At 36.1% G+C, this 21,887-nt stretch overlaps 1 protein-coding gene across 1 annotated transcript in view; it reads right to left on the bottom strand.

Moving 5' to 3' along the window:
* The window catches only part of Wdr92 (dynein axonemal assembly factor 10), a 161,880-nt gene extending 149,411 nt beyond the window's left edge, over window positions 1–12,469 (bottom strand). The window contains exons 1-2 of the mRNA XM_090398920.1: window positions 12,232–12,469; window positions 1,515–1,615 (exon numbers count right to left, since the gene is read on the bottom strand). Coding sequence (XP_090255046.1) covers window positions 1,515–1,615; window positions 12,232–12,405 — 275 coding nt within the window. The 5' untranslated portion in view covers window positions 12,406–12,469. The remainder of the gene's footprint in view (window positions 1–1,514; window positions 1,616–12,231) is intronic.
* Window positions 12,470–21,887: the final 9,418 nt, after the last annotated feature.

The raw sequence follows: 21,887 nt of genomic DNA, 5'->3' as shown, positions 1-21,887 counted from the left end.
TCATTGTGGTATTATGCTAATGAGTGTGTTTGGGAAGAAGTGAAGAATTTCATTTGTTATTGCAACATAACTGAGGATATTGATATGTTGAAACTTTTTAAGATTTCAGCACAGGCGATCAAAAGTATTACAGCTTAAAACTGGAGAAAATATTGCTTCGTGTCACCTCACTGGAAAATATGTATTGGGACAGAGACGGAATTATCAAAGAATTATGCGAACCTTTGGTGATCAAAGCAAGTGAAAGTGATGGTGATTCAGATGCTGATTCAGAATGAAGATTAAAAGGATTTGATAATGGTATTTTTTTTTTCAAACTTTTATGCATGGTTTTGTTAAAGAGTCGCAACAAGTCACGAATAATTAATCGGTTTAGGACATTAAAGTGTTTCAGTTCTTTCAATCGTAAGTTTAGAATATTTAAGTTCATTTGAAAATATTTCTGTTTTTCTGTATAATTATTATTTTTAACAAAACTTTCTTAAAAATAAATTTCATTACATATACAATATGTATATTGGGTAAATTTTAATAATTATAATTATAATAATAATATATGCTCCATGATAAATTTCCTTTTATTCGATGACTTTTTGAAACAAAATTTAATTTCATTAAGTATTTCCTTAAATTTTCTCTTTTCCAAGGAAAATTAATTTTTTCTTTCAGCACAGGAATCAATTTAGGAACAGTTGGCACTTTTTTCTCGACCATGTAAATTTTGTGAATAGTTCTTCTAATAACATCTACATCAAAATCATTCAAGCTACGTTTTCGATAGTTTTCTTTCTTTGGCGTATTTAGTAGATTTAAATTGTGTTTTACCTTCCCATTTTGATTCCCTATGAATTCTTTTAACAGTCGACTCCAATATGCCTGCAATTTCACTTGCATATTTTGTGACATGACAAACTGGAACAAGGAGACTGGCTTCTAATGATTCTTTTTTGCAGAATGTCAACACATTATGCAATATTCTTTTGCAAGAGCTACTGAAAGGTTTAACACAAGAACTTGTTCAGTTTAGTGAACATCAAACATCATACCAATTAATAATAAAAAAATTAATGCAATAAAGTGACAACAAAAATCAAGCTACTACAGCCAAGAAAGCATGTGATTTTGAGTGTTGGTGACCAATTTGTACCTCCTTTATTTCTTTCACCCCTTCATCAGCATGAATTGACTATTCTTGTCAATCTGCCAGTTGCAGTTCTATGAACTGTAGACGTCATATATATATATATATATATATATATATATATATATATATATATATATATATATATATATATATATACTTAGTATAGAGGTTTTTTTTCTTTTCTCATTTTATAATAATGAATTTGTGCAGATGAATGCAAATGAAACAGTCAATGATGATTACACAGGAAGTATCGAACAAACAATAATGATGATTACACTTTACTTAATTTAAAAAAATTAAGCTTCCAATCGATGTACATTTCAGAGAGGCATTTCCTTTTAGGATAATGCTCCTATCCACAACTCACCATATATGAAGTCTTCCTTCAAAATCTCCAGTAGCCAAATATCGTTGATACAAGCCAGATGCACCAAATGTTCCACATTTGAAAGATTTTGACTTTTCTGTCTGCAAAATATATTTTAATTATTATTATTATTATTATCGCTATTTAACTTTCAAGAGAAGGAATTATGATATGTAAGAATAATTTAAAATATTTGTATGAGTCTACTAAGAAACTATTGCCACCAAGGAAATGTATCTTTTAATACATAGATAAGACACACTGTCTGGTACAGAAATAGAACAAAATTTTTGGCATGCCTGATGTGAGAGCTACTTTTATGCAAGATGCAATGTGGCTGTATCCTAAAAAAAAAAAAAAGTAAGTTTATATATATGTAATAATTATACATGAATTTAAAAAAAACAAGAAATAACATGATATTTAAATTTTAACTCCATGGAGACCTGGTGTTAATATTTAAATATCATGTTATTTCTTGTTTTTATGTTATTTCTTGTTTTATGGTTGACTGTAGGAAGTACACAAACTCCATCAAACTGCACTTTAAACTCATTCAAGATATCCTCACCACACTCAGGATATGTATTCCACTCACCAACACGAAACAACCTGCTCCTCACTCCATTGTGCACACTCTCTTTATATACAACTTTCCGGGATGGCCTCATTTTATACCCATGTCTCTCTTTTCTACTATATGAAATATCTCTTCCACATTTATCTTGTAACATCCCCTCACTAACTTATATGTCTTGATCATATGGCCTGTCCTATTCACAAGCTATGCAATTTGCATTCCAGAGATCTGACTGTGACTTAGTGAATATTCTTTGGACCATCTCTAAGATATCATCCTCTTGAATACCAGGGGACCAGATCTGTGCACAGTAGTCCATGTGCAACCTGATCAAGACCTTATACACAAAAACCACAACCTAATAAAAATTCTGACAAAAGAATCACAAACAGGAACATGCCTGGCAAGTGAAACTAAAATTGGGAATGTTTTCTGTTGTTTTGCAATTACAGCTGAAGCAACTCAAGTTATGAGGACAGTATTATGATAGCAAACTGTGTGTTATGGTGGCCAGTTTCATTTGCAGGATGAAAAACTTAAGTTTCTGGGAAAGAAAAACACCGTCACCTCCATATGGGAACAGTTAACACATCTTTAATTGAAATGCCCTTATAAAGGTTGCTGCCATTTCAAATGGGATTCAAACCTAGGTCTTTCCATTTAAAGAGCATTATCGATAATGTTTAAGCCTGGAGATTCCAGAAAAATAGACAGATCTGGGGGATGTATAAGGTAGAGTACTATCTCTCATTAACCAATCACCTTATTTTAGAATAAAAGCCTTTATGCATATTCCTGTATAACACATGGTTTATACCAGTATATAAAGTCAAATAGTCTTTAGTCTATTTATCAATCATGAAGCATGGGTAAAATAACAATGAAAAAAAAAAAAACATAATTACTTATCAATCATAACATATTTTTCAACCCAGTGAAATCTTCTATAGATACTATAATCAGTATGACATCAATGACATGTAGACCAGAACTAAGGGATCTGAAAGAGCTATTATCACAGTATATATATCAACAGCCTATCTGTTTGTGACACTGGCAAAGGTTGCAGCATCTAAAATCAACTATAGACAGTATTATCAACTAATTGAGATGTGAGAATGCCACCTCAGCCAAGAAACATGCAGAAAAATAATCAATTAGATGTTCAAAAAGTTATAGGAGATTCAGGTTAGTAGTATTAGGATGCTACAGCATTCACTGTCAGTTTCTTTAGAAGGGCAAACTTTGCTACTACCCAAGCCAAACATCAAGATGCCAGTTAACAGCATAGACTACACTGATGCAAAGAACTTTGTAACTTCTGCCAACTCCACCTCAGCACTGTGAACTCAGTACAGGATTGGAAGTTTGATGATATGGAATGTCTAATGCTACACCATGGACTGGTCTGTATATAAACTGTGAAATTTGGTGGTAGAGGAACAACAGTTTGAAGCTAATTCTCTTGGTTAGTAGCAGAATGCTATGGCATTCACTTGGCACACTATAGACTGACTGTTGGTTGTAATGTCCAGGAAGATGAATGTTAACAGATATGAAAGGCATATGGATAATGCAATTTGCAGTTTCAGTTACTCAGTCCGAAAATATTAAATGGAAAATTCCAGAAATAACCATTCATAAGTTTTAAATTGCACACCATTCTGAGTAGTGTGATGAAATCTTAAACCAATCATCCCTTTGTCCAGTGTATGCACGCTGTACTGTATATGCTACCCGTCCATTAGTCACTTAGTAGCCAGTTCAGTTATCTGATTGACTGTCGTGGTATTGCAGTAGTTCAAGAAACTCTTATTTTACTTAATAATGGCCCCAAAGTGCAAGAGTGGCAATGCTGGCAATTCAGATATGCCAAAGAGAAGCCGTCAAGTGTGCTTCATTTTAAGTAAAAAGGTGAAAGTTCTTGACTATGTAAGGAAAGGAGAAAAAAAAACATATGCTGAGGTTGCTAAGATTCCATTCACATAACTTATTATAATTGTTCTATTTTATTAATAGTTATTAATCTCCTACTGTGCCTAATTTATAAATTAAACTTTATCATGGGTATGTACAGGAAAAAACACAGTGTATATATATATATATATATATATATATATATATATATATATATGTAGAAAGTATTTTACCTTGGGTATAATAAATGTTAAAAATACCAAAGAATTTTAAACCTGGTTTTACTCCATTTCACAAGTAAGCAAACAGACAAACAAGTCAAGTTTGCACCTGCAAGTGATGCAAGTCTAGCTGATCCTACAGGTAGTGCAAGACCAAGCCAACTCATGGTAAAGGTGGCATAAGCTCTGATCAATCACTAATCTTAATATTTACCCTTAATGCCAAAACACATCTCCAAGGAGGGGATGTATGATGTTTTGTATTAAAGGCAAGGGGCTACTACCCAGACCGGTTTCGACCTTCATTGGGGTCTCATCAGTGGAAGCCAGGCTAGAAATATACCAAGATTTAGTAATACAGAGCTTATAAGTATTTTACCAGAACAAGATACCATAAGGTGTTTTAACCTTATTAAATAAAAATCTCTGGAGGAGATATATATGTAGCAAGTATTTTACCTTGAGTATAATAAATGTTAAAAATACCAAGCAATTTTAAACCTGGTTTTACTCCATTTCCCAAGTAAGCAAACAGACAAACAAGTCAAGTTTGCGCCTGCAAGTAAAATACTTATAAGCTCTGTATTACTAAATCTTGGTATTTCTAGCCTAGCTCAATAAATGTCGAAACCGGTCTGGGTAGTGGCCCCTTGCCTTTAATACAAAACATCATACATCCCCCTCCTTGGAGATGTGTTTTGGCATTAAGGGTAAATATTAAGATTAGTGATCGGAGCTTATGCCAACTTTACAGGGAGTTGCCTTGGTCTTGCACTACCTGTAGGATCATCTAGACTTGCATCACTTGCAGGCACAAACTTGACTTGTTTGTCAGTTTGCTTACTTGGGAAATGGAGTAAAACCAGGTTTAAAATTGCTTGGTATTTTTAACATATATATATATATATATATATATATATATATATGTTAAAGGAAGGAATGAAGGAAAAGTGATCCCAGATATATGATTCATCTCATCTCATCCAAGTGGTAACGAGTTGAGTCCACTAAGAAGAAAGGTTCTCCACTTATCACGATCTTTAGCCATCTCAATCATGACTCAATAGCTGGGTATATGTGAATGTTCTTTCAGCAACTTTATCCAAGTACTTCCTTGTCTGCCTCTAGGTCTTTTTCTTCCGATATATCCATTCAGAGCTAAATATGGTATTTAATCTATGATGTGCCATCCTCTGAATATGACCAAACCATCTCAGTTGATGCTTAATGATTGTGTCTATTATATAATCTGGGAAGTCAAAATCTGTTCTGACTTGATCATTAGTCCTGTGTTGCATCCAGTGGGTGTTATTAATTTTCTGAGGCATTTCATTTCAAATGCTTGAAGTTTCTTGATTGGTTGTTAAGTTAATCTCCAGGCTTGTGAAGCATAAGTAGCCGTTGGGATAATAATTGTTTCATACAATTTTAATTTTAGACTCGCTGGGAGGGGTGCTTAAGGGTCAAAGCTGTATAACTGAGAGGAGACCTCCACATAGCCTTTAAAGGAATGCAGAGAACCGACCAGGGCTTCTGACCTAATGTCCAATCCTCACCTTCTCGTGGTGCACCCTGTTGGGTATCTACTTTGATACTGAACGAACGAGGATGGGCTGGCAATTTGAGATTTAGCCGACCAAATTGTATTCTTATTGGTTAAACCAAAATAAAAAACGATGGTACAACATGACAAAATTTCATGCCGGCTGAGGCGTCGCCCGGTTAAACAAGGCCCCCGTTTTTTTCGCCAGGGAACCAGGGCGAACAGCGAAAAGTCAGCTACTGGAACAAATCTGAAAACAAACCCCAACTCAACATCACCAGAGTTAAAGATCGGTACTATCAATGTAAGAAGCCTGAATGGCAAAGAAATGGAGCTAGCTGAGGAATTAGATAAGTACCAGATCGACATAATAGGGGTGATTGAAACAAAAAAGACCAAAACTGGTGAGATCTTTCTGAGCAATAAATACAAAATGTTATATTCAGGCAATGACAATCAAGGAAAAGAAGGAGTAGCCATAGTATTCAACACAAAATACGAGGCTAATCTTCTTGAATGGCAGTCAGTCTCAAGTAGAGTAATGTGGGCAAATATGAGAATGGGGAACTGGACAATGAGACTTATTTGTGCCTATGGTCCCACAGAAGGTTCTACTAAGGTAGAAGTGGAGGAATTTTTTGAGGCTTTAGAAAAAGCAACTGACACAATGAAAAAGGAAAAGTTGGTCCCTGTTGGGGATCTAAATAGCAGAGTAGGAAATGATTGTGAGACATACAAAAATATTTTGGGAAAATTTGGAGAAAAGAGCAAAGCTAATAATAATGGCAAATATCTGTTGGATTTCTGCTCAGGACATGGACTGGTTATTACTAACACCATGTTCCAACATAAAAATGTGCACAAATTCACATGGAGAGAAGAGGCTAGGAATAAGAAAAGTCTCATTGACTATGTTATTGTTGATAATGATGTTTTCTTCTTGGTGCAGGACACCAGAGTGTACAGAGGATTTGAAATTGGAAGTGATCACTATTTAGTCTTGAGCAGGATAAAATTGAATTTCATATTGAAAAGAATAACATGTAAGAAAGTTTTAAAGCGAATAAAAGTTGAGCAGCTCTCAGATGTGAACTGTAGACTAAAATACAGAAATATTATTGAAAAGAACATGAAAGAGTTTGAGAACAGGAATCAAACCTTGGAGATTCAGTGGCAAACTCTGAAGGAAACATTGATTGATTCTGCCAGAGAGGCATGTGGTGAGGTTGTGTGCAAGGATAAAAAAATCAGAACTCCCTGGTGGACACAGTTAAAGAGGCAGTGAAGGAAAAGAAGAAAGCATATCAAAAGTTCCTGGCAAATAAGTCAGCTTTTACTCTTACAGAATACAGAGACAAATGTAAGAAAGCTAAACAGTATGTAAAACTTGCTAAACAAAAGTCATGGGAGGACTTTGGCAAGAATATAGAAAATAAATATCAAGAAGGTAGCAAAATATTCTGGAGGTTGTTAAAGAAGCTTAGGAATGGAGGAAAGAGTGCTGTAAAAGGAATTAGAGATGATAAAGGTGAAATGAAAACAGGAGAAAAAGATATCCTTGAAGTATGGAGTAATTACTTTGAAAAACTGCTAAATGAAACAAGCAGTGATGACAGCACAGTGATAAAAAACACTGACCAGGCATGCAGTCAGGAATACATATCCATACTTGAAGTAGAAAAAGATCAAAGGCTTGAAATGTGGAAAGGCAGCAGGAGTAGATGATATTCGACCAGAAATGCTGAAGTATGGTGGTATAAGAGTCTTACAGTGGCTGCACTGCATAGTTCAGAAAGTCTGAACAGAGGGACGAATTCCCGATGATTGGAGTAGAGCTCTCATAGTACCCATATATAAAAAGGGAAATAAAACTGAATGTGAGAATTACAAAGGTATTTCCCTACTGAGTGATCCTGGCAAGATCTATGCAAGTATACTTGAGAAATGGTTGAGAAGAATTGTGGAAGAAAAGCTTGGTGAAGAACAAGCTGGATTCAGGCCAAATAGAGGGTGTCAGGATCAGATCTTCACTTTACGACAAATAGTCGAGAAAGCATGGGAATATAACAAAGATCTGTATTTAAGTTTTGTCGATTTGGAAAAGGCATATGACAAGGTGCCAAGAGAGAAGGTATTCAATACGCTGCAGTTATATGGTGTCAATGGGACATTATATCAAGCGATACTTAGTCTTTATTTGAGTTGTGAGTCAGCAGTTAGAATTGAAGGAAGTACAGGAAGATGGTTTAATGTTAAATCTGGTGTGAGACAAGGATGTACATTATCCCCTCTGTTATTCATTATCTATATGGATCACATTATGAAGGAATGTGGTATTAAACCTGATATTAAAATTGGAGATGTTAATGTCAGCTCTTTGCTTTATGCGGATGATGTTATACTTCTAAATAAATCCGCTACAAGTCTGCAAGATTCTCTGACTAAATTGAATAGCTGTTGTAATAGATATGGTATGAAGGTCAGCAATAAAAAGACAAAGACAATGAAAATAGGCAGAATCATTGAAAATGTCAACTGTGTTGTAAATGGAGAACCTGTGGAACAAGTAAAACATTTCAGCTACTTAGGCACAATTTTTACTGAAGATGGTAAACTAAATATAGAAATAGACAACAGAATCAGCAAAGCTGGTATGGTGGGAAGTCAATTGAATAAATTCATATGGAATAAGAAAGAAATTAGTCGGAACACTAAATTAGCTGTATACAAGACAGTGTTCAAACCAATAACTTATGGATGTGAGAGTTGGGTCAGAAGTAAAACACTTGAACAAAGACTAGAGACCGCAGATATGAGAGTCCTGAGAAAGATTAGAGGCGTGAACAGATGGCATCAATGGCAATATCATATTAAAAATGAGGATATTAGGAAAGAACTTGACATTGTCAGCATCCAGGAATGCATTAGCAGAGCTAATCTCAGATGGTATGGTCACTTAAATAGAATGGGAGAGGAAAGATTAGCAAAACAAGTGTTCTCTGCCAGGTTGGTAGGAAAACGACCCAGAGGAAGACCAAGATATAGGTGGATTGATACGGTACAAAGTGCCTTAGACGATAGAAATATAAGATCTGATAATGTTGGAGTCTTGACAAGTAACAGACTGATTTGGAGGAAAATTGTAGATAGGAAGTTAGCAATGATGTAATTTTTTCATGTAGTACTGTCATATCCTGTACACCCATTGAGGGTACATGGCAGGAATTTGATGATGATGATGACTCGCTGGGATTTTTTTATTTTTCCATATTTTGTTTAGTTTATTCATGTTGGTTCAGCCTAGGTTTAGCCTGTGTTTTACTGTTTCCACATTGTTGAGGTTACTAGATACAAGACTGCCAAGATAAACATATTTATGAACTTGTTCCAGCAGGTGATTTTCAAGATTTACAGAAATATTTTCTTCTTCTCTACCTATCTTCATTATTTTTATTTTATGAAGATTTATTTTCATACCATAAGTTTTACAAGAGTCATTTAAAATATTAATAGTTTTAAATGTCACTACAAAAAAAAAACTATTAATATCTGATTCACAGCATCACAAAACAGTAGTGTGTGTATGTCTAAAGAAGTGGAAAGGAGATGATCAAATGAGGCCTTCACATGCTGCTAAGTACACAGAATTAAGGTTTCTATGAATTATAGTTCTGTCTCACTACTTATTTCCACACAGCATTTTAAGATAGCAAGCAACATAATACTTGATTTCAATTAAACATTAAAAATAGTGAGAAACAGAATGCCTCCAGTGCAACATAACATAACTAGCCACCTCTTGGATGTTGATTATGTGGTATAGTAAGCATGAGAGTAGAAGTCATTTTTTTTTTCATTATTATATTTTTTTTTTGAAAGGATGGTTCTGAGCATGTGCACTGTTTCAGGTCTGGGGTAAGGTAGTACAACACCAGGCAACTTGTAGCAAAGGTGGATCAGGCTAACATCACTCCTATCTCAGTCTTCTTCTTCGCGTTATTCCCGCTTCCTATGCAGGGTCTGCGTGTTACTTAGATGCGACTACTTGTTAGTACTACTCCCAACCGACCCGTCGCCTGGTCTGCCGCTGGGGGGGGATATATTTTTGACGGTAGAGGTGTATGTTCACGGGGCCGGTTTGCCTGTTTGCGGGATGAAAAACGCCAGATAAACGGAAAAAACCCTACTGACCGCGCCCAAGACCGGCTAACTTGGCTATGCCTGAGGAAGATCCTCAAATTCCTCACGTCTACAACGGGAATCGAACTTGGGACACTCCTTCCCCAGTCATATGGTTGCGAAGTGCAAAGCCACTAGGCTAACCGTGCGGTCATCACTCCTATCTCAGTATCTCCCATAAATACAAGTTTCCCAGTGTTGTACTACCTTACCCCAGTCCTGAAGATATTTTCAGGCGCAAACTCTGTTTGCTCACACTTGGATAAAAGATTAAACTAAATTTATTATAGTCTAACCAAGTGAAAAATAAACTTTCAACATCTTTCTCTAAATCCAGGGTAATTTAATAAAAAGATAGCACACCATTTGGCAACTCCTATAAGTAAATATGATCTCCCCATTGCTTCTGCCTGGCATCTCCACTTCTGTGCCTGGCTCCCACTGAAGAGACCTCAATAGAGGTCAAAACTAGTCTGGGTAGTGGCCCTTCCCTTAACATTATACATATCTGCAATGAGATGTGTTTTGCATTATGGGAGATACTGAGATAGGAGTGATGTTATATTGGTCCACCTTTGCTACCAGCTTCCTGGTGTTGTACTACCTTACCCTAGTTCTGAAGATATTTTCAGACGCAAAGTTTGTTTGCATCTGAAAATATCTCGACAACGCAAGGTAAAAAAGCTTATAAAGAAGATGAGAAAGAAGATGAGAAGTTTGTTTGCTCACACTTGGATAAAGGATTAAACTAAATTTATTATAGTCTAACCAGGTGAAAAATAAACTTTCAACATTGATGGTATAGGTTTGCAGGAAATTCATGAGGCCAAGGACTTTGGGATAATGGTGGATAGAGATAATGGTGGAAGAGTTAAAGTTCAGAGGGCATATTGCAAAAGTTAGTAATATAGCTCAAAGAATCATTTGGACATTGAAAAACACACTAGCAAGTAAAGATAAGGATGTTATTATACTTCTTTATAAGGCTGTGATTCAGCCATAGTGCAGATTTTGTCACATGGATTTCTTGGAGACCAGGAGGTGGTTGAAAAGATTTAGACGAGTGACCAAGATGGTGATAGGTCTTTGGAATACTCCCTATGAGGATGGGTTGAAGGTTTAACTGACAGGCAAAAAAAGAGGGGATATATACATAAACTTTTAAGATATTAAAAGGGTTTTATAAAATTGATGCAAGTGAAAGTTTTCAATATTTACAAATAGTCAGAGAACTAGGAGCCATCTGTGGAAGTTGTGTACAAGTGCGGTTAGTAAGGATGTGCAAACCAGATTTTGTGTGAAGAGTGGTGAGTGAATGGAATGGATTGCAAGTTCCCTGATGAAGAATGGATTCAAGGAGGTATGATAGGATTTGTGTGTATATGATGGTTGATTTGGGTCTCCTGTGATGAATATCCAGAATATTATCATACACTGTGAATGATCCAGATGTTTTTTTTTTTTTTTTTTTTTTCCTGATTCACTAATGCCAATGTGGTGACTCTTCAGGAATCTGAATAAGTGGAAAAATTATTGGAAATGCCAGTTTAATGTAACCAGGCGTAAGGTTTTGAACTTCAGGATTCATAGGCATAAGGTTATGCTCTATTTGTAGAACTATACTGGAGGAAGTGGAGAAGTGCAAGATTTTTGGATGGTGGATAGAAATTTGAAAGAAACAAGTGATAAATGGTTGTGGTTCCACTGTGTAAGTTCTTGATCAGACATCTGATGTATTGTGCTCAGATCTAGTGATAGGATTTGGAGGAGGTGAAGCAAGGAGAGAGTGCAAAGGCTGTTGACACAAATAATTAAGGGAATGTGGTATGTTAGCTATAAGAATAGATTGAGGACATGTATTCTGAATTTAATATACAGAAGGGGATATGTTTGAGAAGCTTAAGCTATTAAGAGTATTTACCAGATGGATATGGAAAAAATATTTCATTATTGTTTGAATATGTTGTGAAGGAATTTAAGATTTATTGTAACTAAATACATTGCAAGCTAAGCAATCATTCGATGATAACACCGTTTTGTAGTAATATTTGATATAAAATCTTTTATCCTGAATATTTTTCATCTAGTATAACAATAAAAAAATATATTCAAAAAAAGGTTACTTGTAGATACAGCAGATGATTTCACATCGAGTATAAAGCCTTGATGTGAGGTCAACTGTCCTATATATAGAAACTGTATTTTTCTGGAGATATTTCATTTGAAAGCTTTTGTTTGCTAACATTGGATGAAAAGGCGTATACTGAAATTACCAACCTCTGAGAGTAATTTCACATCACCTTGTGACAATTCATACACTTGCAAAACTCCAGTACCACGCGGTTGAGCGCCAAGTGCAACAAACTTTGCACTTCGAGGCACCCATTTGGTATCAAATAAAGTATAATTTAACGATTTCTGAACGTGTACTATAATCTGTGGTTTATCCATTTCATAAATACAAAAAACAAAACAAAAAAAAAAACAATTAAGAAACTTCTGCTTTCAACAAACTATGTTGCTCGTTGCAATAGCAAAACACACTATTTACAAACAAATCACGCGCCACCCAACGAAAATACAGTCAACGGGTTTTTGGAAAGGCTGACCGTAATTGGCCAAATTCACATTTTCGAATATTTATTCTGTTAAGCACAAAACTATCATTAAACTAATTTATGAAGTTCTTTTGCTTACATATAAGATAGTCTCAGACAAATAATTGCCCTGCTAGCTCAGTCGTTAGAGCGTCGTGCTAATAACGTGAAGATTGTGGGTTGCCAGTCTGATTAGCCAAATGGTTAGTGTATCCGCTCTCCAGCCAGAAGGCTGGAGTTCGAATCTCGCCATGGGCATGGATGTCCGTGATTGTCTGTGAAAATAGTAGTGGTGGTGGCCGGCGGTAGATAGCGTTGGTGTAGATGATGAAGATAGTTGCATTTGATGGAGACGGAGAGTTGTAGAGTAGATGAGCCTTTGGATTTCCTGGAAGTGTTACATAATAATAATAAATATAGATGATAACAAAAAAAAAAAAAAATCAGCACAACTGCTATCTATTCAGAAGCAGCCTTCCTAAGGTAGGTATATTTCAGTTTCTTGTAATTATCTGTAGTTTAAACGGCAGATGTGTGTGAACAACACTATTTTTATGATTTCATGTACCAGCCACAATTCGTGTGATGCATCACTGTATAAAAGCCAAAGGTGAACTATATAAAATAACAGCCTGGAAAGCTGATCACTAATTGGAATGATAAAATACTCAACGATTTTGCCACAAGGAATATCGCAGTTATGGAACCTCTAGAACCCACACATTCTATCACATTTATTTATTTATTTAGCGTATGCATAATAAAGACACATGACATCAGAATATATAAATACATATTTGTGCAGACAATAAAAGATACAAGTAATGCACATATACAAATATCAGATTAAAAATAAAAAAATTAAAAATAATTTTCGTCTGTGATAAATTCTTTTGAAAATTGGGAGCTGCCATCTGCACATTGTAGGAAATTTCTGAGTGTTCGTTTAACTTCCCGTGTGTGTTGATGATCTAGAGGGGCTCTAGTCAGCGAGGTTTTTCTACAGGCAATTTGATCTGGAGTTACAAAAGGATCTTCACGAGTGATTGGGTTACTTTCACCTAGCTTCTTTAATAGGCTCCATGCTTTTCTACTTGATTTTTTAAAATCTAAGCCCTCTGTAGTTTTTATCCATTTTTCTCTACGCTCATTTTCAAGCTTCTAGAGTAATTCGTCAGCTATGTCACAGTCGCCAGATTCTATGTACACTTGGTAAAGCTCTTCAAAGTCTTTATTCCAGCCAGGTTTGTATTCCTTTCGGAAACCCCTTGGAATATACTTCTTTGCTGTTGATATGACTGTTCCAATAAATCTGTTGTAGTTTTAACTCACAGGAGGTATCTATCTTACTATTTTATCCAGTTCTTGTAAAAAATCCTGACAGTTCGCTTTTCTAAAATTTCATCTTGGTTGTGGAATAAACGTATTATTGGTATTTGTTCCTACTTCTACCAATACTGGGCGATGTTGGCTGTGTGGAAAATCTTCAAAGACTTGTCTTGTTGTGTTTATTGGCGGATTTTGCAATTTTTAGGTAACAAAGCAGAGGCCTGGGTTGTATTCCCTGTTCCATGCTGCAGCCTTAAAGGTTCCTTTATCCTTTGCATCAAATATTAAGCTAAGCTAAGATTGTTTTGCTCAGACCAGTTTGATAATACTTCACCATTTCCATCATTATTGTTGTAATTCCACATGGTGTGAGGGCTGTTAAAATCTCCTATGTAAATAGTAGGATTTGGAAATATTGCAATTACTCCAGGTGACCATTCTACCAGGGGAGGCTTATAGATGTTAACCACTGGGATATATTCAATTTTGGCTATGATTGTGTGTATATTCTGATTAACATGTGCTAATATTAAATGGGCATTCTCTATATTTTTGCGCACGTAAGTTGCACAGCCATGAGCATGGTGATGTGTAGCTCCTAGTATGTAATACCCTGCAATTTTTCCTCTAGATTTCAATTGTTGTTCATTATCTGTGTGCGCTTCTTGAATGACAGCTATGTCAATATCATTTTCCCGAAGGATTGTTGAGAGATACTGACTTTTGCCAAAGCTGATTTCTTCAATGGTGAGTTGGCAAATCCGGAAATTAGCACCTACTTTTCTTTTCTTGCGGTCCTGAAAACGACCGTTTGGTGATTGTATAGTTTGTAATTTCATGTGTCTATAGCCAGGAGATCGTTAAGATAGGTCTGGCTGCCAACAGTCTCTCTCTAGCTATTTAGCATTACCCTGGGTGCATCACGTGGAGGTGAGCTAGGAATACATCCCATTGTAGTACAACAAGACGTTATGAGAGTTTAGACAGTGCTGAATTCCAAAACGTCGCTAACCACTACAGGTTAAATGCAGTGGACGAGCTAACTTCACTTAGGCTTAGAACAGGAAAATGCTCCTGACAATTTATCAGTAATCAAATTGGAAAAGCAACACAACACAACACACTCTTCGAGTTCATAGGACTAGCCCCAAATAACATATGTAAAGCGATGATTAAAACATCCATAAACAACCTGCTATCCTCCATTTCTGAGTTCATATATATTCTTGAGGTTATTGAAGAAGCTCAGAAATGGAGGAAAGAGTGCTGTTAAAGAAATTAGAGATGATAAAAGTGATATAACAACTGGAGGATATCCTTGATGTATGGAGGAATTAGTTCAACAAATTGCTAAATGAAACTAACAGTGATGACAGCACAATGATAAAAAACACTGACAAGGCATGCAAACAGTATATTCATACTTGAATTAAAAAGCCATCAAAGGCCTGAAATGTGGAAAGGCAGGAGGAGTAGATGATATTCGACCAGAAATGCTTAAATATGGAGGTAGAAAAGTCTTACAGTGGCTGCACTGCATAGTTCAGAGGACCTGGATTCTAGATGACTGGAGTAGAGCTTTCATAGTACCCATATGTAAAAAGGGAAATAAACTTGAATGTGAGAATTACAGAAGGATTTATCTGCTGAGTGTTCCTGGTAAGATTTATGCAAGTATAATTGAGAAAAGGTTGAGAAGAATTGTGCAAGAGAAGATTGGTAAATAACAAGCTGGATTCAGGCCAAATAGAAGCTATCAGGATCACATTTTCATTTTACAACAAATAGTTCAGAATTCATGGGAATATAACAAAGATCTGTATTTAAATTTTGTAGATTTGGAAAAAGAATATGAAAAGGTGCCAAGAGAAGAGTTACTAAAAATGACACAGCTGTATGGTGTTCAGTGGGGATTATATCAAGCAATACTTAGTCTTTATTTGAGATGTAAGTCAGCAGTTAGAATTGAAGGGACTACAGGAAGATAGATTAATGTTAAATCTGGTGTCAGACAAGGATGTACGTTATCCCCTTTGTTATTAATTATCTATATGTTTCACATTATGAAGGGAATTGGTATTAAACTTGATCTAAAAATTGGAGATTTTAATCTCAACTCTTTGCTTTATGTTGATGATGTTGTACTTTAAAAATAAATCCACTAGAACGCTTCAATATTCCCTCAATAAATTGAACTGTTATAATGTCAGCAATAACAAGACAAAGACAATGAAAATAGGCAGAAATTGAAACTATCAACTGTATTTTGAATGGAGAACCTATAAAACAAGTAAAATATTTCAGCTACATTAGCACGATTTTTAGTGAAGATGGTACCTTAAAATAGACAACAGTATCAACAGAGCTGGTATGGTACGAAGTCAGCTGAATAAAGTATATGGAGAAAGAGAGAAATTGTATGGTGTTCAGTGGAGATTATTCGATAACAATAAATTCGCTGTATACAAGACAGTGTTCAAACTGATTTTAACTTATGGATCTGAGAGCTGGGTTAGAACACTTGACCAAAGACTAGAGACCACAGATATGAGAGTGCTGACATAAATTAGTGGCGTGAACAGATAGTATCAATGGCAATATCGTATTCGTATTAAAAACAAGGATATTAGGAAAGAACTTGACATTGTCAGCATCCAGGAATGTGTTAGCAAAGCTACTCACAGGTGGTATGGTCACTTATACAAAATGGGAGAGGAAAGATTACCAAAACAAGAGTTCTCTGCGAGTTTTTCAGGAAAAATACCCAGAAGAAGACCAAGATATAGGTGGATTGATACAGTAAAGAGTACCTCAGAAGATATAAGATCTGACAAATGGGAGCTTTGAGAGGTAACAGATTCATTTGGTGGAAAATTGTAGATGGGAAATTAATAATGGTGTAAATGTTTCATGTAGTACTATTATATCTTGTACACCCCTTCAAGGTATATATCAGGAATTTGATGATGATGATGATTAAAAACCTGGAAAAACAGATAACAAGTAAACTCCAAGCTGATATTTCTACCATGCTCAAACTCCGATCGCCTCCCAGACGAACTCAAGAATCATATCGAGAAGAACAGAGCCAGGCGCCGGTATTACAGAATGCTAGCCCCTGACGACCGACAAACTCTCAATAGAACCATCTATAGGGACCACCGGATTCAACAGGGAAGGGGGGGGGTAACCGCCATCCATAAACACCTAGAATGTTCACAATGGAAGATGACAATGGTTCTCAGAAAGGCTTGCAAACCTCTAACACAATCCTTGATGAAACAAATTTAGTCTATTGACGCTGAGATAGTGGTAGCTTTCGTTGACAGCTTCCGAAAAAATGCAAGCAATCTATACGCATGCAAACGTAGATTTAATGAAGAAAGTTCAGGACGGCGTACATTGCACGGTTAAACAAATATCCCAAATTAGACCAAACACCGTAGATCAATGAAATGCGAGAAATAATCAAGAGCCTTAAGAACAAGAAAGCACCAGGTCCACACGTGATTTCCACAATGTCATCAAAACAGCTGCCATTCTATGGTACCTGTAGTTATCATTAATGCAATAATAACATTTTACTACCTTTCTGCCATGTTGGAAAGCGGCTCACATAATCTTAATAATCACGAAACTGTGAATGTAAAGAAGTTATCTCAAAGCTACCACCCAATGAGCCTGGTCTCCTGGATAGGAAAGATTGCCTAACAAGTGATCCTGATAAGATTGCAAAAAATCACGAAAGAAAAAAGAAATCACGCTACAGAAGGAGATTGGCTTCGGCGAAAAATCACCACTGCACAACAATTCTGAGATACGGGGAACAGATTGCTGTGGAATACAATTAGTAACAGCACACCTGTGTCGTATTTCTTGAAGGTGCAATGGCATTCAACAAACCTTGTTGAATGCCATTGCACCTTGAAGAAATACAACACACATGTGCTGTTTTTGGATGTTTTTGGAATAGTCCTCTATGCTAATTTTTTTTAGCATAGAGGACTATTCTACAAACTATTCGACTTGAAATGCCTACTAGTTCTGACCAGCCTTATTGGTTCCTATCTTGAAGATCGAAGGCTTTGTGTGAAACTATGGGGAATCCGATCACCCGAACGCATGATTACCGGAGTTCCATGGGGCTTCCTAGTTTGGCATTTTCTCTTTGCCATCTAAATGGTGATATCCCCGCATGACTGCCACAACAGTAGTATTATACGCGGACGATACTGTAAGACTGGTTCGATCCTTAAGACCGAAGACCTGCACATTGCAACATGTATATCATATTAGAGCAATGATTCAAGAAATGACGCATCGACGTCAATGCTGACAAGAGTGTTGCTGACTTCTTGACGAGGAAACGAGCACATCCTGAAGGCGAAGTATTCATGATTGACACTCCATCCGCTTGCAGGTGGTCGTCAAATACTTCGGGATAAAGCTAGGCAAAAGACTCAGCATTGCTTCCCTTCCATAAACACCGGGGATATTCACAATTGAAGACGACAAAGGCTCTTAGAAAGGGATAAGACATTATATAATTATATATAATGTCTTATCCCAGGCAGGACGGGGTAAAGACGTAATTGATCATGGAAAAAAGAGTCCATTAATTACTCATCATAAATTCAAATAAACCCTATTTCCGAAAGAGGTAGAAAACCGAAATATCTGATATAACTACAGGCAAAGACTAATATTTTTAAGAGAAACAAGTCAAAATATCCACTCTGGTGGTCAACATTCAGTTCAAAAAAAAATAAAAAAATTAAAAAAATAAATCAGGTAACGCCTCTTATTCCATTATAGGGAGTAGGCAAGTCCTTTATACCCTATCTAACACATGTAGACTGAGTAGGAAGTTCATTCTCAACCGGTAGCCAATCAGAGATAGCTGACCGATGTCTATCACTAATTACAGGCAACCACCGACGAAGAGGCTGGCAAACAAGTGCTGCCATATCTCGGTACCTAACAGGATATATTACTGCTGAAATAATGTGAATAATGTTGGTACTACGTTCGATTTCCATGAGTCTAGGGGAAGGAAAAATCCTCTTGCCCTTGCCAGAGATCGACTAACTCGGGAATCGGTAGAAAATAGGCTTAGAAAAAGTTCCTGTTTTTCAGATACCTGTTTTATTTGCTGCCATGAAATCCGCATTCAACGTGTCGGCCAACGAATGGCGGTTTTTGCATATTGTCCCTTGTAGCACCCTATCATCACGTTCGGTGAATGCAGAGTGTCGTGTCTTACGGCTAGCTCTTGCAGTTGATTCGCTGCGCTTCAATCTCAGTATGGTATTACTTATAGCCCTCGGATGGCCCAGTTTGTAAAACATTTGCCGAGCCGATAGCCTTGCTACCTTCATCCTATCACAACGCTTCTATCAAACTTGGTCTGTTTCCTTCTCGCAGCCATTTCACCCAGACTTAGACACCCTTACCTGGAACCTTCATATTACTCTAATTTATATAGCGACAAACACGTGACATGGTATGATGCAACTAGCCTATGCGGTGCCCGCTAACGACTTTCCAATCAGTATACTGTATATATATATATGTAGAAAGTTACTTTCTGCATTTACATCTCCTCCAGAGATTTTTATTTAATACGGTTAAAACACCTTATGGTATCTTGTTCTGGTAAAATACTTATAATCTCTGTATTACTAAATCTTGGTATTTCTAGCCTGGCTCCCACTGATGAGACCTCAATAAAGGTCGAAACCGGTCTTGGTAGTGGCCCCTTGCCTTTAATACAAAACATCATGCATCCCCTCCTTGGAGATGTGTTTTGGCACTAAGGTTAAATATTAAGATTAGTGATCAGAGCTTATGCCAACTTTACAGGGAGTTGCCTTGGTCTTGCACTACCTGTAGGATCATCTAGACTTGCATCACTTGCAGGTGCAAACTTGACTTGTTTGTCTATTTGCTTACTTGGGAAATGGAGTAAAACCAGGTTTAAAATTGCTTGGTATTTTTAACACACACACACACACACACACACACACACACACACACACACACACACACACACACACACACACACACACTATATATATATATATATATATATATATATATATATATATATATATATATATATATATATATATATATATATATATATATATATATATATATATATATATATATATATATATATATATATATATATATATATATATATATATATATATATATATAGTGTGTGTGTGTGTGTGTGTTACAATCCTTTATTTTGAATTGAATACATACCAGCATGAGTCTTTGATCCATTGGAATAGATGACTTTTCATCACTTATCAATATGCTGTATTCATAATATTTTGAACTAATATATTATAATCAAGTATGTTCATGAGAATTATGTATCATTGGCACTTTTAACAGGATATTCAGCAGAGATAATTATTTATAATATATGCTTTTCATTTCTTACAAGGGTTTAATAATATAATGTGCACTTAGGGTTTAATACTGATCTGCAGGATCTCAATACTCTCTAAAAAGCTCTGATAATGCAATCCATACAAATATATCAATATCGTGCAAGACCTCCAATGAACGTATATACAGTGAAGAGTCAAAACATTATGACAACCTGCTTAATATAGTGTTGATCCTCCACGTGCCTCTGAAAAAACAGCTCTTATCCAGCGAGGCATTTCGCCGGCCTGGTTTGCCGAGCGGTTAGCGTATCCGCTTTCCAGTCGGAAGGCTGTGGGCTCGAATCCCGCCGTGGGTATGGATGTTTGTGATTGCCTGTGGAAATACCAGTTGCGAGCAGTAGATGGCAGTAGATGACGTTGGAGTAGTTAGTGGAGTCAAAGAGATTTAGAGTAGGTGTCCTCGCTCGATGACCCCTCGGACTCTCTGGTTATGTCACGTAATAATAATAATAAAAAAGATTTCACGTCAATACGGCGTCCGACACAGTGTGGGTGAATGAATTGTGAGATTAGAAATAGTATGTTAGCAGTAACCAATTTAAAAATTCTATAAAAGAAACCGTAATTCTTTGGCGATTTTTTTTCCATCCCCGATAAACGTACTTGATCTCAGAGTAGAAAAATAACAAGCTTCTGAAATGAGTAGTAATGATGAGCTTGAAGATATCTATTGGTATCTGTAGATTTTATGTAGATAGAGATATTTCGCTTTTCAAGCCTGCGTTTAAGTTTAACATCGAAAAAGGAAGGGAAAATTTAACTTCTAACTTGGCTGTAAATTTTATCCTATGATATTGGTTATTAAGATGGCTCAAGAATTCTTGTAGGGCATGTCGAGCATGGCTCCAAATCAAGCACACACCGTCGATATGGTTTTCCATAATCGAGGCTTCAATAGAAAGCCTTTTCTTCCAAGGTTTCTAAATATATGCTTGCTAGTACAGGCGAGATGAGATAGGGTTGTTCATGGATAAACAGAATGTTTGTTTGTAGATCGCGTTTCTACAAATAAAGTAGACCGAATTTATAGAATGAGTCAAGACTGTTATTAATTTTCTAGATAACTTATCTTGTACAAGAACTCGCAATTCTTCTTTGAGTACATTAGTAAATATAGACGTGATATCAAAGCAACCCATGTTTTTATCCTTTTGTAGATATATATCTTTGATGAGAGAGATAATGTGTTCGGAATTCTTAATCTAGGCGCTAGAAGAATCTATAATTTCTTTCATTAATTTTGATAGATGGTTGGGTGTCTGCCTACAAATCTTCAATCTCATACGGAATGTCACACACTTCTGCCACCATATTAGATACGCGCTTCTCAATCTTCCCCTCCAAGAAATCCAGGTAACTAGATCTGAATGCGTAATGCAGACGTGATCTTATCAAAACATTATAAAGAAGCATAATAAGCTTCCTTCTGCATTTAAGATCTAATGAGCCGTTTTAGCTCTTTTGCAATATACCTTCTGAATTTCAACTCCCTATCCACCAACACCTTCAAATCCCTGTCTTTATCTAGTCCTTGGGATAA

This window comes from Typopeltis vanoorti, chromosome 10, assembly GCF_054136105.1.
Source record: "Typopeltis vanoorti isolate ZY-2024b chromosome 10, IOZ_Tvanoo_1.0, whole genome shotgun sequence".
Classification (NCBI taxonomy): domain Eukaryota; kingdom Metazoa; phylum Arthropoda; class Arachnida; order Uropygi; family Thelyphonidae; genus Typopeltis; species Typopeltis vanoorti.
Note: the sequence above shows the minus strand (reverse complement) of the source record. Positions and strands in the feature narration are given on the sequence as shown.